The 13671-nt window shown below is 51.6% G+C and overlaps 2 protein-coding genes across 7 annotated transcripts in view; one reads left to right on the forward strand and one right to left on the reverse strand.

Moving 5' to 3' along the window:
* Nucleotides 1–3078, reverse strand: part of nckap1 (NCK-associated protein 1) — a 26452-nt gene extending 23374 nt beyond the window's left edge. For 3 of the 4 annotated variants that reach the window (XM_053875374.1, XM_053875373.1, XM_053875372.1), the window contains exon 1: nucleotides 2725–3073. In XM_053875374.1, coding sequence (XP_053731349.1) covers nucleotides 2725–2832 — 108 coding nt within the window. In that variant the 5' untranslated portion in view covers nucleotides 2833–3073. Of the gene's footprint in view, nucleotides 1–2724 lie in introns of all 4 variants that reach the window. The other variant, XM_053875371.1, reaches the window with a different exon arrangement.
* Nucleotides 2014–13671, forward strand: LOC128765011 (dual specificity protein phosphatase 19-like). 3 transcript variants are annotated; one of them, XM_053875381.1, is made up of 6 exons: nucleotides 2662–3147; nucleotides 3480–3558; nucleotides 3704–3937; nucleotides 6579–6625; nucleotides 11452–11604; nucleotides 13377–13671. In XM_053875381.1, the coding sequence occupies exons 3-6, from the start codon at nucleotides 3712–3714 to the stop codon at nucleotides 13557–13559; spliced, it is 609 nt and encodes a 202-aa protein (XP_053731356.1). In that variant the 5' UTR covers nucleotides 2662–3147; nucleotides 3480–3558; nucleotides 3704–3711; the 3' UTR covers nucleotides 13560–13671. The 3 variants fall into 3 exon arrangements, with proteins under 3 accessions (XP_053731358.1, XP_053731356.1, XP_053731357.1); XM_053875382.1 differs by having other exon boundaries at nucleotides 2662–3107; XM_053875383.1 differs by lacking the exons at nucleotides 2662–3147; nucleotides 3480–3558 and adding an exon at nucleotides 2014–2111.

A 13671-nucleotide genomic window follows, 5' to 3' on the forward strand; every position in this document is an offset into this window, starting at 1 on the left:
GTAACTACAGTCACAAAAGGGTAACTACGGATCACTGCTAAGATGTAGGGTCAACATTTATAGGAAATGAGGTCATTGGATCATTCACTCCACCCGAATATATTCTTGGATCACATGGGTTTCATTCATCCATCATCTTCATCTGGGTGACTGAGAATAGTTGTCATGTAAAATCCCAATTGACCTGAATACAGGGGCCATGCACCTGAATTGGCCTCAACTATCCTTCGATATGTTTTCAATGACTGTAACAGGCATGCACGCACCCATGCATACCACCATCACAAGGAAACATGAAGTCACACATATTTTTATCTAAAAAAGGAAGTGACGTTTGGGTGGTTGGACTCAATTTAGATTATTGCAGAAATTACGTTCCAACTCTCCAACTCTGGTTGTATGAAAATTTGGATATGTTAACATTCACTCTGGTGTTAGCACAAAAGAGTCTTGAGTTGAACGAATGAGAAATTTGTCAGGAACCAACAGCCACAAACTAAAAATGCATAGAAGCATCTATGTATACACATGATTTTAACCAGTGAATCCTGATGGAAATTAATCTGGACTAAAATCAAGAGTTTGGGACCGAAGTCAAGCAACACCGACTCAGGTGATGCTATGAGACAAAACCAGTCTGAAAGGTTCAAACATGTCTCTAGCCCTGAGCGACCTGCTGTGAAATATCAGTGATTTCAAGTTATTTCCCTGGAGGGACATGACGACGAGAATGAGTGGTGCGGTTACTATCCCGAGTAACCATATCATTTGGCAGCGGACAGATTGTGAATCAATAAATTTGTATTGGAGAGACACATTGGAAAAAAGGAGGGTCCTTGGACATATCAGAGCTAGTAAAAAATGACTGATAATTTGAGAGAAGAGAAAGAGTTTTCGTGCCTCCTTTTGACAGGTGGAGATATCAAACTACAATGTACATCATCCTGACTACTTTTTTTTAATTGAATTATTAACAATAGAAAAAGAAATGAAATATTTCAGCCTTTATGTGACAAAAAGCACCTGAATGTGTTGAAAGTATTCAAAGGCTTAATGGGGACAGCAGAAGAGATGTACGACAGGATAGAAAAAGACAGAGGAAGGAAGGAAGGAAGGGCGAGGAAGGCAGTGCTAGAGAGCAACAAGCCAACAGATGGGATCTGTGGGACAGCCCATACAAAGTAGTCCAATTACATAAATGTACTAAATGTATGTTTCTTGGTTTTTCATTCTGATTGAATACAGAAAACACCATCTAACGTGTGTCAATTCAACTTCCACGACACTTCTGAAACATATGTAAACCCAAAGCAGTTTAAGGAAGAGATGAATTCAAATTAGACTATTACCAGGAGAAAGTCAAATGCAAACTCCTGGAAAAGTAGCCCCCAACACCAAACTATTGAACGATGGGAAATAAACACCAGTTGCTGTGCATTCCATGTACGCTTAACTTAACCACTTCTGGCCCTGTTACTTAGTTAATAACGTTCAGTCATATTCTGATCAGAAGATCATGAAAATCACAAGCTGATTGAATGTATGTGCGGTGCCAAATCAAAGGCTAATATATCATATATAATAAAATAAAGAACAGATTTTTTTAATAGTGTTCCTCAGCAAATAGGTGTATGTTATACATACATACATACATACATGCACACGCAGCTCTTGGGTATGTATTGTAAAGGTGGGTAATGTAGGTCTGGTAAAATGCTGTAAATGCATTTAGGTGCTTGTTGAATCCAGTCTTCTCCGGGGAGAACATGCCCTGTCCTGTCACACTACTGTCCACTCCTGAACTAGTGCAGCTGTGCACCCCAGCACTGATCGCTTCAGCTGGATCAACAATCATACGAGTGTGTCGGCAGCGCTACACAACACAAGGGTGTGTGTCAGGAGCACTCCATCACACTGACCAGCCCGGGTGTGCTATGGCGAGTGTCAAACCTACGTGGAATGATACACCTCATCACTAGTGGCCCGAGCTTGAAGAAAACGAGTCAGTCCGCCCTCAGTGGCATTTCTACAGCTGTAAACACGCAGTACCTTTTCCTCAATTCACGCAATTTGATCAGCCTTGTCTCCCATAACAGTCGGTGGTCGTTACAGTAAGATACATTCATTAACAGACCTTATTGCGTTTTCTGCGACTGAAATAGGACTGACATCACTGAGAGATCGAGGTTTGGCTTTGGATTCATGGTCGAAGAGACGACGCCCGACGGACTAGCGTAGCTTAGCTTCACATAGCCGTCGCCATTAAACGCCAACGAACGCAAGCTAGGGCCCAAATAGTCATTTTTGTTTAACCAACCTATAGAGATACGCAATGATATACCATGTAAAACGACTACGTGCTCTATAGTGGGTTGTTTTTCCACATACGCGTGTTCATTTTGTACACACCTTCAACCATACCGCAAGCTAACCGGGCTAGCTCGCTAGCTGCGCCCACCGCCTGCCTGCTGTCACAGATGACACACATTTTTGCCATTTAGGAAAGGGCTTAGTGCAAAATAAGAAGGGGCGTTGATGTGGGTCTGTTTCATACAAAGTGCGGGGCACATTTCTATCCCTCGGCGCCGGCATTGATGGGCAGACACCGCGAGCTATTCGTGCATTCACGCCTCGATTCTCGCTGGCCCTCGCTATAAATCACATCTTGGAATATGGTTTCCCTCAGGAGGTGTGTGCGTGGTGAAGAGCGTGCGTGCTGCGAACCTTCTTGATGTTGTAAACACGGGTCAGCATCCCGATGCCTCGGTCGTTGAGGATGGTGAGTTTCTCGGCCAGCTTCTGCTGGCTGGGCTGGATCACTCCCCGAGACATCTTGGCGATGTTGGCTTCAATCCCGGAGTCAGGCTGAGTCGAACAGATCACGAATATCCACTTGCTCGTCACGGGCTGGGAAACGGCGGCTCCTGCGGTAGTTTAGATTTCACCCATGTTCGGTTTGTTGGGGTCGGCGGCGGCGGCAGCAGCTTCCTGTACTCCACCCACCGTCTCTCCCCAGCTGCCTCCTTTTTTCTCGGTCACGGCGACGAGGAGTGTCCTGGTTTTCACAACCAGGCTGGAGATGAGGCATTCAATGAACCTCGTACACGGTAAAGCAGCGTGCCAAAAGGTTGTACACAGCGATAAAAGGTGGATATTAATTATCGAGTGCATCGTGTATGAAGTTCGAAATGCATGTAAAAAAAAATCTGTTGCACTTGATTAAATGCATAGATCATCCCACATCACTTTCCATGTGCCGATCACGTTAGGCAACGACTAAAACATTCTCCGATGTGATCCAAATTAGTTAGTTTTTAGCGCCATGTTTGGTCCCGGGTATCATTACTTTAACTTTACTTGAGCACGAAACAAAAGTAAAAAAGATCTTTACTAGTCCTTACTTTATTAAGTACGTGAACGCATCGTATTGGTGACGTTGTTTCCGGTTTAGTATTCTTTGTTTTTTTTCTCCGGCACAGCTTGGTACCGCACGCTACAGTCGATTGTTGTGTAGCGTTGGAGCTGCCGCGGAGGAAGATGCCCAAAAAGCTCAGTGAGGTGAAAACGTGCTCCTACTTACTTCTCGACTTGTCCACTTTGTATCGACGTGACATGTATTTATCCATACATTCACTACAACAGCCAGCCATTTGTCCATTCCGAGTGTGTATCCGTTCTTTAAGTCGAACTCGATGTGTTGCAGGCTCAGCTATGCATTCACTGTCTGAGGAAATCCAAGGCTTTGCCAAGGGACGCCTGAGACAACAGAGCACGCGTGTAACCACGGTGACGGGCAGGAAGCTGCTGGAGAGTAGGAGTGACGGAGGAGAAGGAGCGGTGCACGTGCGCGTTTTGGAGGAGGGAAACGGATGTGGATTTGTGGAGGATGCAAGTCTGGACCTGGCAGTTGGCGTCGTCAGACCTTTTCTGCTGCTTGGTAAGTCACCACAGTTCTCAATGTCTTCTTGACGTGGACCAGTTCAGTTCATTGTAGTGGTACAGAAAGTTGCGGTCTTGCCTTGAGCCACACAGTGTGGAGGCATCAATCGTGAGATTTGATTTGAACTTTGGTCACAGGGGCCCTTTCCTGCCCAACAATGGGGTCCAGGTCTGTCACGGTTGGTGATCCATTTCAAATCATTTAGAGGCTAACAAATCATTTTTCACCTCACTGGTCAAAGGCCTCAGTCCAAAGACGTCTTGTAGTCACCTTCTCTGGTGAGTGGTCCCAGGCTGTGTGTACAGTTGGCAGCTCGTACCTTCAGAACATGGACTGGCCCAGAAAACAACTCAACCCCATCTGATTTTTTTTTTTTTGTAGTTTAGTACGGGTACAAAAGGTCAGAGGTCAAATGAATCCCTCAAAGTATGAGCTGTTCTGCTGTGGGCCTGCCTGACCTGAACAAGTCTCTGGATCATGACCAAGAAGACACTGCTACGACACATCCCAAGGGCTGCTGTGGCCTACTGTAGATCATTGTGTCTGTCATAAAATGTGATTGTCCTCGACATCCATTCTGTTGTAAACGCCATCATGGAAGGAACTACACACCATTCAAAAACCAGTGTTTTTTTTGAATGGTGTGAGAGTGGAGCGACAGGAGGAGGTCCCAAGCAGGCAGACGTGTTCTAGCGGGACACATTCGTCTCTAAAATGGCCCAATAGCAACAATAAGATGATGATAACAATAATGTTCCTTATAACACACTGAGATGCCTTGCAGGTTGGACGCGCTCCACCTGCTTCTGCTCTTCACTGTCCTCATCTCAAGTTCTCAACCTCACATGGCCGCGTTGCTCAGCCTGTTGTCTCGAGTCGTGGACGCGGTGGAAGCACTCGTCCCTCATCTCCTGGTGGATATGAACGCAGTGCAGCTTGAGCCTGTGTCTCTGTGTGCACATCTGTCGTCTTCGAGGAAGTGCCTGGAGCTCCTCAAGTTAAATGCCTGATTCAGTCTGTTCTGTAGTTTGACAGAAAACTCTGTCACCAGAGGGCAGCAGAACCGCTGCTGTGTCAGGACCGAAGGTCAGGGTAAACTGATGAGGAGCGCCAGAGGGAAATGTTTTGTCTGAGCGCAACAATGTGCTAGCCAACCTGTGCGCCAGCCGCTTCCCTTCACTGTTAAAATCCTGTGGCTCATGTGGTATTGAACATTCCAGCTCATCAATAGTCAGTGGCAGACAGTGAATGTCATGGATGGAGACATGATCTCTGGCGTGGGAGCCATTCGTCCTTCAGCTGCACCCAGCACTTCTCACGTCAGCTTGTGTGTGTCCTCCAGTCGTGGCAGCTCTGAGGTTCACGCTGCACTCTGACCTTGCTGCAGTGAAAGGTGGAGAACGTTTGTCAGCAGGGATCAATGACCGCGCCGCACCTGTGAGTGGTTCAATAGAACATGAAGCTGCTGCTCTCTTTGACTCGCTGAGGTGTGTCACGCTCGAACGGTACATGAAAGGAGAAATCTCCAACTATTTTTGCTTAAAAATGGCAGCGCCTCAGCCCTGCAGCACCGTGCTGGGAGTCACACGTACTGTAACGGCTGAACGCTGTGTTGCACGTTCACCAGCTGAGCTGTATTTATTAAGTATTTCCATAGCAGACGTGCAAAGGTTATCAGGCCACAGTTTAAAGTAAGGACAAGAGTCTCCGTCTGAATTAGGCCCATTACCGCTTGAAAACTTTCACTTTCAGCTTCTGCTGTAATCATTTCTGCAGCGAACGAAACACGTTCCTCAAACCATTTTTTCAGACTCGAAACATTCTCTCCCTCCTGATACAGAGTTTTATCTCTGTCAGAGTCCAGTCTGGTGCCGCCGACCACATCATTTGATTCTTGTTTATCTCTGCACAGCTAAGTCGTTTCTCTGGTTTTAGCTGCTGACGCGCACACACACACACACACACACACACACACACACACACACACACACACACACACACACACACACACACACACACACACACACACACACACACACACACACACACACACACACACACGGAGGCTCAATCTTTTCTCTTCAAATGTTTCCCCACAAAGCGATGGCGCTCCTGATGTCCTGCAGCGTCGGCTCTTTGCTCAGCAGAAACTCACATCTCTGGCTGTTGGCTTCTTATCTGCGTTGGGTCAGGCGTTTCTCCGGATTATTTATTTTCATGATATTAATGCGATCCTTTAATTCTGTCCATCTTACATTCAGATTAGCACCATTCCGAAGGGTTCCCAAGTCTTCTTCAAACTCTGCCCGTGTGGTTTGTGTTGTGCTGAATGCAGAGGTGGTATTTAAACAGTCATCACGACACGCCATGGTTTTGCTTGTTCCTCAGTCACGGTGAAGGTGAGTTCACCTGGGCTCCCAAAAATGTTTGGAATCTTGATTCAGCTGAACTCAAACAATCCTGTGATGATTAACATTCCTTTCCATGTATTGAAGCGAGTTTCCGTTCGTGAAAGGCGATGAAAGTGTGACAGTAGAATGTCGTGACCCTAGTGGTTGTTGATGGTGAGCGTGGCGTCAGTGTGAGTCCGTGCCGGGCTCCTCGGGCGTCTCTTATCGACGTGTCTCTGTCTCCGCAGCCTCTCAGGATGCAGCCCACGACGTGGATGCCCTGCAGAAATATAAGGTCAGTGCAGAGGATCAATAGTCCCCTTGTGAGAGCGCCGCCACTGACATGAGATTAGAGAGCGGATTCATGGCTCCTGCAGTGTCACTTCAGCTCAGCAGAGGGAGTGACCGAGGGCCCCTGACATATCGCTGGCTTGGCGATTTGGGATGATGAATGGTGGGAGGTGATTCCTAAAACGTTCACGTCCCACTTCTGGGATGAAGCCTCGACTGCCTGCTCGGGCAAGTCCAGCAGAAGCTTTTGCTGAGGGACTCATTTATTAACCCAGGTTTCATTTCAACATGAACTATATACCAGTCTGAAAGCATCACTGGAAATACAAATCCTTCCTGAATGAAATTGAAAAGAATCCACACTCCCAAAGGTCATTGATTACCAGTGACCCCCACATTCAAAAGGGTCCGCAGCAGGGTCCGGACCTGCCCCCGGGCTGTAGACGAGCCCCAGCACGCCGCTGCAGGAGACACTCGCGTATGTCCTGACCACACAGATGAAGGAGGCCGACTCATCCAACATTCATTTGTGTGTCACAGTTGCTCGCTGAGGGAGACAGACACTGTTGGCTTCTGTGTGCATCAGGCCCAGAACCAGAGCAGGAAACCTTCATTTGTAAAGTGACCCAGATCCCCCGGCACTTCCTCTCTAAACAAAAGAACTCACTTCTGTGACTGTCAATGAAGGAGTGATGGAGAAATGGAAACGGTTGACGGAACGATGGCCGACACCTCACCGGCCTGTACTGAAGGAATGAAGGCAGAGTACTGCCTCGGTGTCATATTGTGTCTCTGACGTCTCTGTTGACCCCGGTTGTTTTTTTGCATCCGAAACTGTGGTCTGTTGTAGAGACGGGTCTGAGCAGAAAGAAAGTCTGGTTTGTCTCACTGTAGGAAGTGACCTCCTGTTGAAGCGGTCCCCAGGTGAGACTCCAGGGCCCCGTCTATTCATCTCAGTCGCTCGATGAGGCCTCATCTGCTGTAGCCTCCAGTGACATGATCTGAACATGTGCACCAGTCCTGATACCCGTGCTCGGTTCTGCCACCTCACTTCTGAGGAGCTTGTTTGAGGAGCCGATGTTTTCACCGCTCTGTATCGTGGCAGTCAGGTCCTGTGAGTGGGACTCATGTGCTCCTCCAGCCAGCCAAACGGCTCCCTGGAGACCCACGGGCCTTCTCTTTCATCGACGACGCGGCTCTGGTCTCCATCTCTCCTGTGAGTCCTGGCCGCATCCGTCTCTGCCGTCCACGGCCGTGGCCTCCAGACTGCACCGTGAAGGTTTCAACAGCCGCTGCATTTGTCACGGCTGCTGCTGCGCTGCCGACCTGTAAAGTGGAGAAAACTCCCTCACAAGCAGACGCTTGTTTAGCTGCCGCAAATGACATCATCCATCATCATTTCTGTCTGCTAAGTGACTGACTGTACAAGATAATTTCATTTGAGGACGCACCTGAGGACACGCTGCCGGATAATCAGAGCCATCGATCACACGCTGGCGCACGCACACACACATGCAGGTCGAGACGCTCGCCGCCACTCGGCCCAGATTAAAGAACAGAATCCTGCGGTTTTCCAAAACATTGTGGATCATCTCATGACACTTTAATAAAGATCCAAGTATTAAACTGAATACATTAAGTGAGAAACACACTCACAGCGTCACTGTGAAGGACACGAGGCAGGTCAGGTGACAGGAAGGGCAGGTAGGGCTCTGGCTCGTGGGCAGGCCAGATGAGACCAACTGATCTGGGTGACTCTGGCAGTGCTGCGCAGACCACCCGGCTCAAGCACCCGACACCTTGGTCCAAGCCAAGAAGTCAAGCTCCCAGTCAGGACGCTGCCCTCCAGTCAGGACGCTGCCCTCCAGTCTGGACGCTGCCCTCCCCAGTCAGGACGCTGCCCTCCCCGGTCAGGACGCTGCCCTCCCCGGTCAGGACGCTGCCCTCCAGTCAGGACGCTGCCCTCCCCGGTCAGGACGCTGCCCTCCAGTCAGGACGCTGCCCTCCCCGGTCAGGACGCTGCCCTCCCCAGTCAGGACGCTGCCCTCCAGTCAGGACGCTGCGCTCCCCGGTCAGGACGCTGCCCTCCCCGGTCAGGACGCTGCCCTCCCCACTCAGGACGCTGCCCTCCGGTCAGGACGCTGCCCTCCCCGGTCAGGACGCTGCCCTCCCCGGTCAGGACGCTGCCCTCCCCACTCAGGACGCTGCCCTCCGGTCAGGACGCTGCCCTCCCCACTCAGGACGCTGCCCTCCGGTCAGGACGCTGCCCTCCGGTCAGGACGCTGCCCTCCCCGGTCAGGACGCTGCCCTCCCCGGTCAGGACGCTGCCCTCCGGTCAGGACGCTGCCCTCCCCGGTCAGGACGCTGCCCTCCCCAGTCAGGACGCTGCCCTCCCCGGTCAGGACGCTGCCCTCCCCGGTCAGGACGCTGCCCTCCCCAATCAGGACGCTGCCCTCCAGTCAGGACGCTGCCCTCCAGTCTGGACGCTGCCCTCCCCAGTCAGGACGCTGCCCTCCCCGGTCAGGACGCTGCCCTCCCCGGTCAGGACGCTGCCCTCCAGTCAGGACGCTGCCCTCCCCGGTCAGGACGCTGCCCTCCAGTCAGGACGCTGCCCTCCCCGGTCAGGACGCTGCCCTCCCCAGTCAGGACGCTGCCCTCCAGTCAGGACGCTGCGCTCCCCGGTCAGGACGCTGCGCTCCCCGGTCAGGACGCTGCCCTCCCCGGTCAGGACGCTGCCCTCCCCACTCAGGACGCTGCCCTCCCCGGTCAGGACGCTGCCCTCCCCGGTCAGGACGCTGCCCTCCCCGGTCAGGACGCTGCCCTCCGGTCAGGACGCTGCCCTCCCCGGTCAGGACGCTGCCCTCCCCAGTCAGGACGCTGCCCTCCAGTCTGGACGCTGCCCTCCCCGGTCAGGACGCTGCCCTCCCCGGTCAGGACGCTGCCCTCCAGTCAGGACGCTGCCCTCCCCGGTCAGGACGCTGCCCTCCCCGGTCAGGACGCTGCCCTCCAGTCAGGACGCTGCGCTCCCCGGTCAGGACGCTGCCCTCCCCGGTCAGGACGCTGCCCTCCCCACTCAGGACGCTGCCCTCCCCGGTCAGGACGCTGCCCTCCCCGGTCAGGACGCTGCCCTCCCCGGTCAGGACGCTGCCCTCCGGTCAGGACGCTGCCCTCCCCGGTCAGGACGCTGCCCTCCCCAGTCAGGACGCTGCCCTCCAGTCTGGACGCTGCCCTCCCCGGTCAGGACGCTGCCCTCCCCAATCAGGACGCTGCCCTCCAGTCAGGACGCTGCCCAAATATTAAACTGAATACAGGGAAATGAACCCATTTGTGCCTCAAGATAAACCTGAATTATTTGACTCAGATTCTTTTGCTACAGAGTTTAGGGTCTCTTTTGATCGCTCAAACAATGTTTAACTGAAAGTCCAGGATTCTGAACAGATTTGACTGTAGATTTAACTCATTTCCAAGAGAAATGATCATTCACATTATAATGAAGCAAACTACGGCTCTAACTACAGCTATTTTTACACTGAATACATTTTTAATGAGGTTTGAAGCAACCTAAAGTGTGTCACTAGCACCGTGAGGCAGGTAACGCAAAGGTCCGACACAAACACCAGTGGTGCTTTCATCCCGACAGCAGACGGTGAGTGCCGAGCTTGCGTTTCACAAGTCGGTGGCGTGGCTCTCCACCGGCCGCCGGCGTGTGCTGTCGCTGTTCACCTGCTGAGGCAGGTGTGTCCTTGCCTCAGCCACCCCCCCGCTCCCCGGCACTCTCTCTCAACTGAAGAGTCTCTGCTGAGGCTGAGCCACTGAGGTCACCTCCTGCGTCGTCACACGACGGTGAATCTTGCCTTCCTCGGCGGTGCCGCGTGGCGTCACAGCACGCGCTTCTGTTTTGGCCCCTTGTCTGTTGTTGTCTGTTGGAGGTGACGATGCTCCTGCTCCTTACAGGTCCGGCTTCACAGCAGCTTCTCGTGATGGAAATGAACAGCTCCGTGAAAAGTGGGTTGGAATGTTCCAGGAGAGGTTTTATTCCACTGGTTACTGAGCCCTCTGGCTGCTGCAGCTCACCTTCATGAGAGGTGTAGAACAAGGAGGCTGGCGCTTTGTTTATCTGAGGGCCGACCACCTGAATCCAGGCCGGGGAGTGACACCTCCTGTCCTCCCAGTGAGGAGAGCCCCGGTCCTCTCAGGAGGCTCCTCTTCAGAGGTGTCAACTGAATGCAGCCATCGTGGATCAGATCAAAGAGAGAGACAGGAGAAGAACTCTGCTTTTGAAAGGTTCATCATCCTCTTTAATGTGTTGAGCTGCAGATCACTCCAGCGCACCTTATTTATGGAAGCTCACCTGAGAAATTGCTCAAAATAATGAAGCGCAGCGTTCAAGAGCCTGGAGTTGTGAAGTCATCAATGAGCTGAAGCTGCTGAGGGAAGGTGAGGAGTGGAGTGAGATGAGCTGGTGTCTGGCGACGCCGCCGTCCGCAGGAAGGCCTCACGCCCGCGTGGGAAAGTCATTTCACTTGAGCATATGGAACCTCAGGTCCACGGAGAAGCTCGTGAAAACGGAAACAAGCGGCTGGAGAACGGAGCCGTTTAGCAGCGTGGCTCTGGCAGCGAACCGGCCGCAGTGAGGACATTCTCTGCTCTCCATTGATTGAGGAGACAATAACACCGCCGCGACTGGATGAGTCGGCTGTAAATGTCAGGTGTAGAAGAGGCTCAGCAGCAGCGAGCGGTGGCATCCATCTGGTCTGAACTTCAGTCAGTGCCTCTGGATCAGCCGGGTGAACCGAGTCTGACCATCGCTCTCATCTGCGCTCCCCTCAGGTCTCTCACATCCTCAACGTGGCCTATGGAGTCAGCAACCTGTTCCCAGATCGGTTTGTCTACAAGACCCTTCAGATCCTGGACCTGCCCGAGACAGACATCACCTCTCACCTGGAAGAGTGCAGCCTCTTCATCGACCAGGCCCAGGAGCAGGTGAGACATGAAACGGGCGTGTCACGAAACTAATGTCTTGCTCCTGAAGAGCCTGCAGAGGAGGAAGTGTCTGAGATCAGGAGTCCAACGTCGGCGTCTGCTGACCGTAAGAGCAGAGATGAGCTCTGATATGGAAGGCGTAATGAGATCTCCCAACACAGGACCCTCGGACCAAACTGAATCACGTCGCCTGGAGATGTGGGCTCCAGAGATGTTTTTCCTCTCCAGATCCAGAGCGGGAGCCGTGATTAGTGGACCAGAGCAGGCCGGAGCCACAGCAGAGGAGGAATAAATCTCCTATTAAGGCAGAGTTATGAGGCTGAGATGGTCCTGCGGCTCCTCAGCCTGCGCCACGTTCGATCCTCCGATAAGAGCCCAGACCACAGGCCGGCCATCACAGCATCAGGACAGTTGGGTGTCTGCTGAGAGAGCCTGTTCACGTGTCCTTATGAGATGGAAGCAAGCAGAGTGTGTGGGAGGTGAGGTGGTCAGCAGCCAGTGGAAGACCCAAGCAGATGCAGACACTTTCTCTCTGCAAACTCTTCCTGATAAATTATTGATCCCAACCGTGAAGAAGATATGAATAAGTAAAAATAAAAGTCTTGGGAAGTTAAACCTGCAAAGAGAAAGAGTCAGAGAGGGAAATCAGCTGAGGAAACATGGGCATCTGCTCCAAGTGTCTCACACATGCACTTTGTTTGTCAATGAACTCTCACGTTGTCTTGTAGCGCCTTTCACATGTGTAAAAAACTGGTGAAGAGTCAGGTGTCCAGATCTCTAACAGATCTCTAACTCCAGATCTCTGACCTCATAACTCTAGACTCATGGTCTTTGTCTCCTGATCTCTGACTCCAGATCTCTGAGACCATAACTCTGAGTCCAGATCTCTGACTCCTGAACTCTTGACTCCAGATCTCTGACTCCTGAACTCTTGACTCGTGATCTTTGTCTCCAGATCTCTGACTCCTGAACTCTTGACTCACAACTCTTACTCCAGATCTCTTGACCCCAGCTCTGTGACTCCTGAACTCTTGACCCCCCAACTCTTGACTCCACAACTCTAGACTCATGATCTTTGTCTCCTGATCTCTGAGTCCATAACTCTGAGTCCAGATTTCTGACTCCATAACTCTTGACTCGTGATCTTTGTCTCCTGAACTCTTGACTCCATAACTCTTGACTCCAGATCTCTGACTCCTGAACTCTTGACTCCACAACTCTTGACTCATGATCTTTGTCTCCAGATCTCTTGACTCCAGATTTCTGACTCCATAACTCTTGACTCGTGATCTTTGTCTCCAGATCTCTGACTCCTGAAATCTTGACTCCATAACTCTTGACTCCAGATCTCTGGCCCCAGAACTCTTGACTCGTGATCTTTGTCTCCAGATCTCTGACTCCTGAAATCTTGACTCCATAACTCTTGACTCCAGATCTCTGGCCCCAGAACTCTTGACTCGTGATCTTTGTCTCCAGATCTCTGACTCCTGAACTCTTGACTCACAACTCTTACTCCAGATCTCTTGACCCCAGCTCTGTGACTCCTGAACTCTTGACCCCCCAACTAATGACTCCACAACTCTTGACTCATGATCTTTGTCTCCAGATCTCTGACTCCAGATCTCTTGACTCCAGATCTCTGACTCCAGAACTCTGACTCCAGAACACTTGGCTCCAGATCTCTGACACGTCGTAAGACACTCGGGCTGATCTCTGCGGAAACGTTCAGTTGGGCTGCTGAAGTGTAAAACTGTTGTGCATGTGTCCTGCAGGGCGGCGTTGTCCTGGTCCACTGTAACGCGGGCGTGTCCAGATCCTCCTCCATCGTGATTGGATACTTGATGCTGAGGGAGGGGCTGAGCTTCGATGATGCCTACACCCAGGTGAAGCTGGCCAGACCCTCCGTCCGCCCCAACCCCGGCTTCTATCAGCAACTGCAGAACTACACACCGTAGATGAGCAGCGGGCTGAAGTGCAGCGGCGCCTCTGGCCTCTGTCCTGGACGGCCCCCTTCTCTGTTCTCCGTCAACCAACCAAACTCACCCAATAAATCCAACATGGCTCGGC

The sequence above is a fragment of the Synchiropus splendidus genome, chromosome 9 (assembly GCF_027744825.2).
Source record: "Synchiropus splendidus isolate RoL2022-P1 chromosome 9, RoL_Sspl_1.0, whole genome shotgun sequence".
Taxonomy (NCBI): Eukaryota; Metazoa; Chordata; class Actinopteri; order Syngnathiformes; family Callionymidae; genus Synchiropus; species Synchiropus splendidus.

Coding starts and splice junctions, on each gene's coding strand:
- LOC128765011 (XM_053875383.1), top strand. CDS start 3,712: ATGCATTCACTGTCTGAGGAAATCCAAGGCTTTGCCAAGGGACGCCTG. Junction 3,938..6,578: donor CAGACCTTTTCTGCTGCTTG/GTAAGTCACCAC, acceptor CTGTCTCCGCAG/CCTCTCAGGATGCAGCCCAC. Junction 6,626..11,451: donor ATGCCCTGCAGAAATATAAG/GTCAGTGCAGAG, acceptor CGCTCCCCTCAG/GTCTCTCACATCCTCAACGT.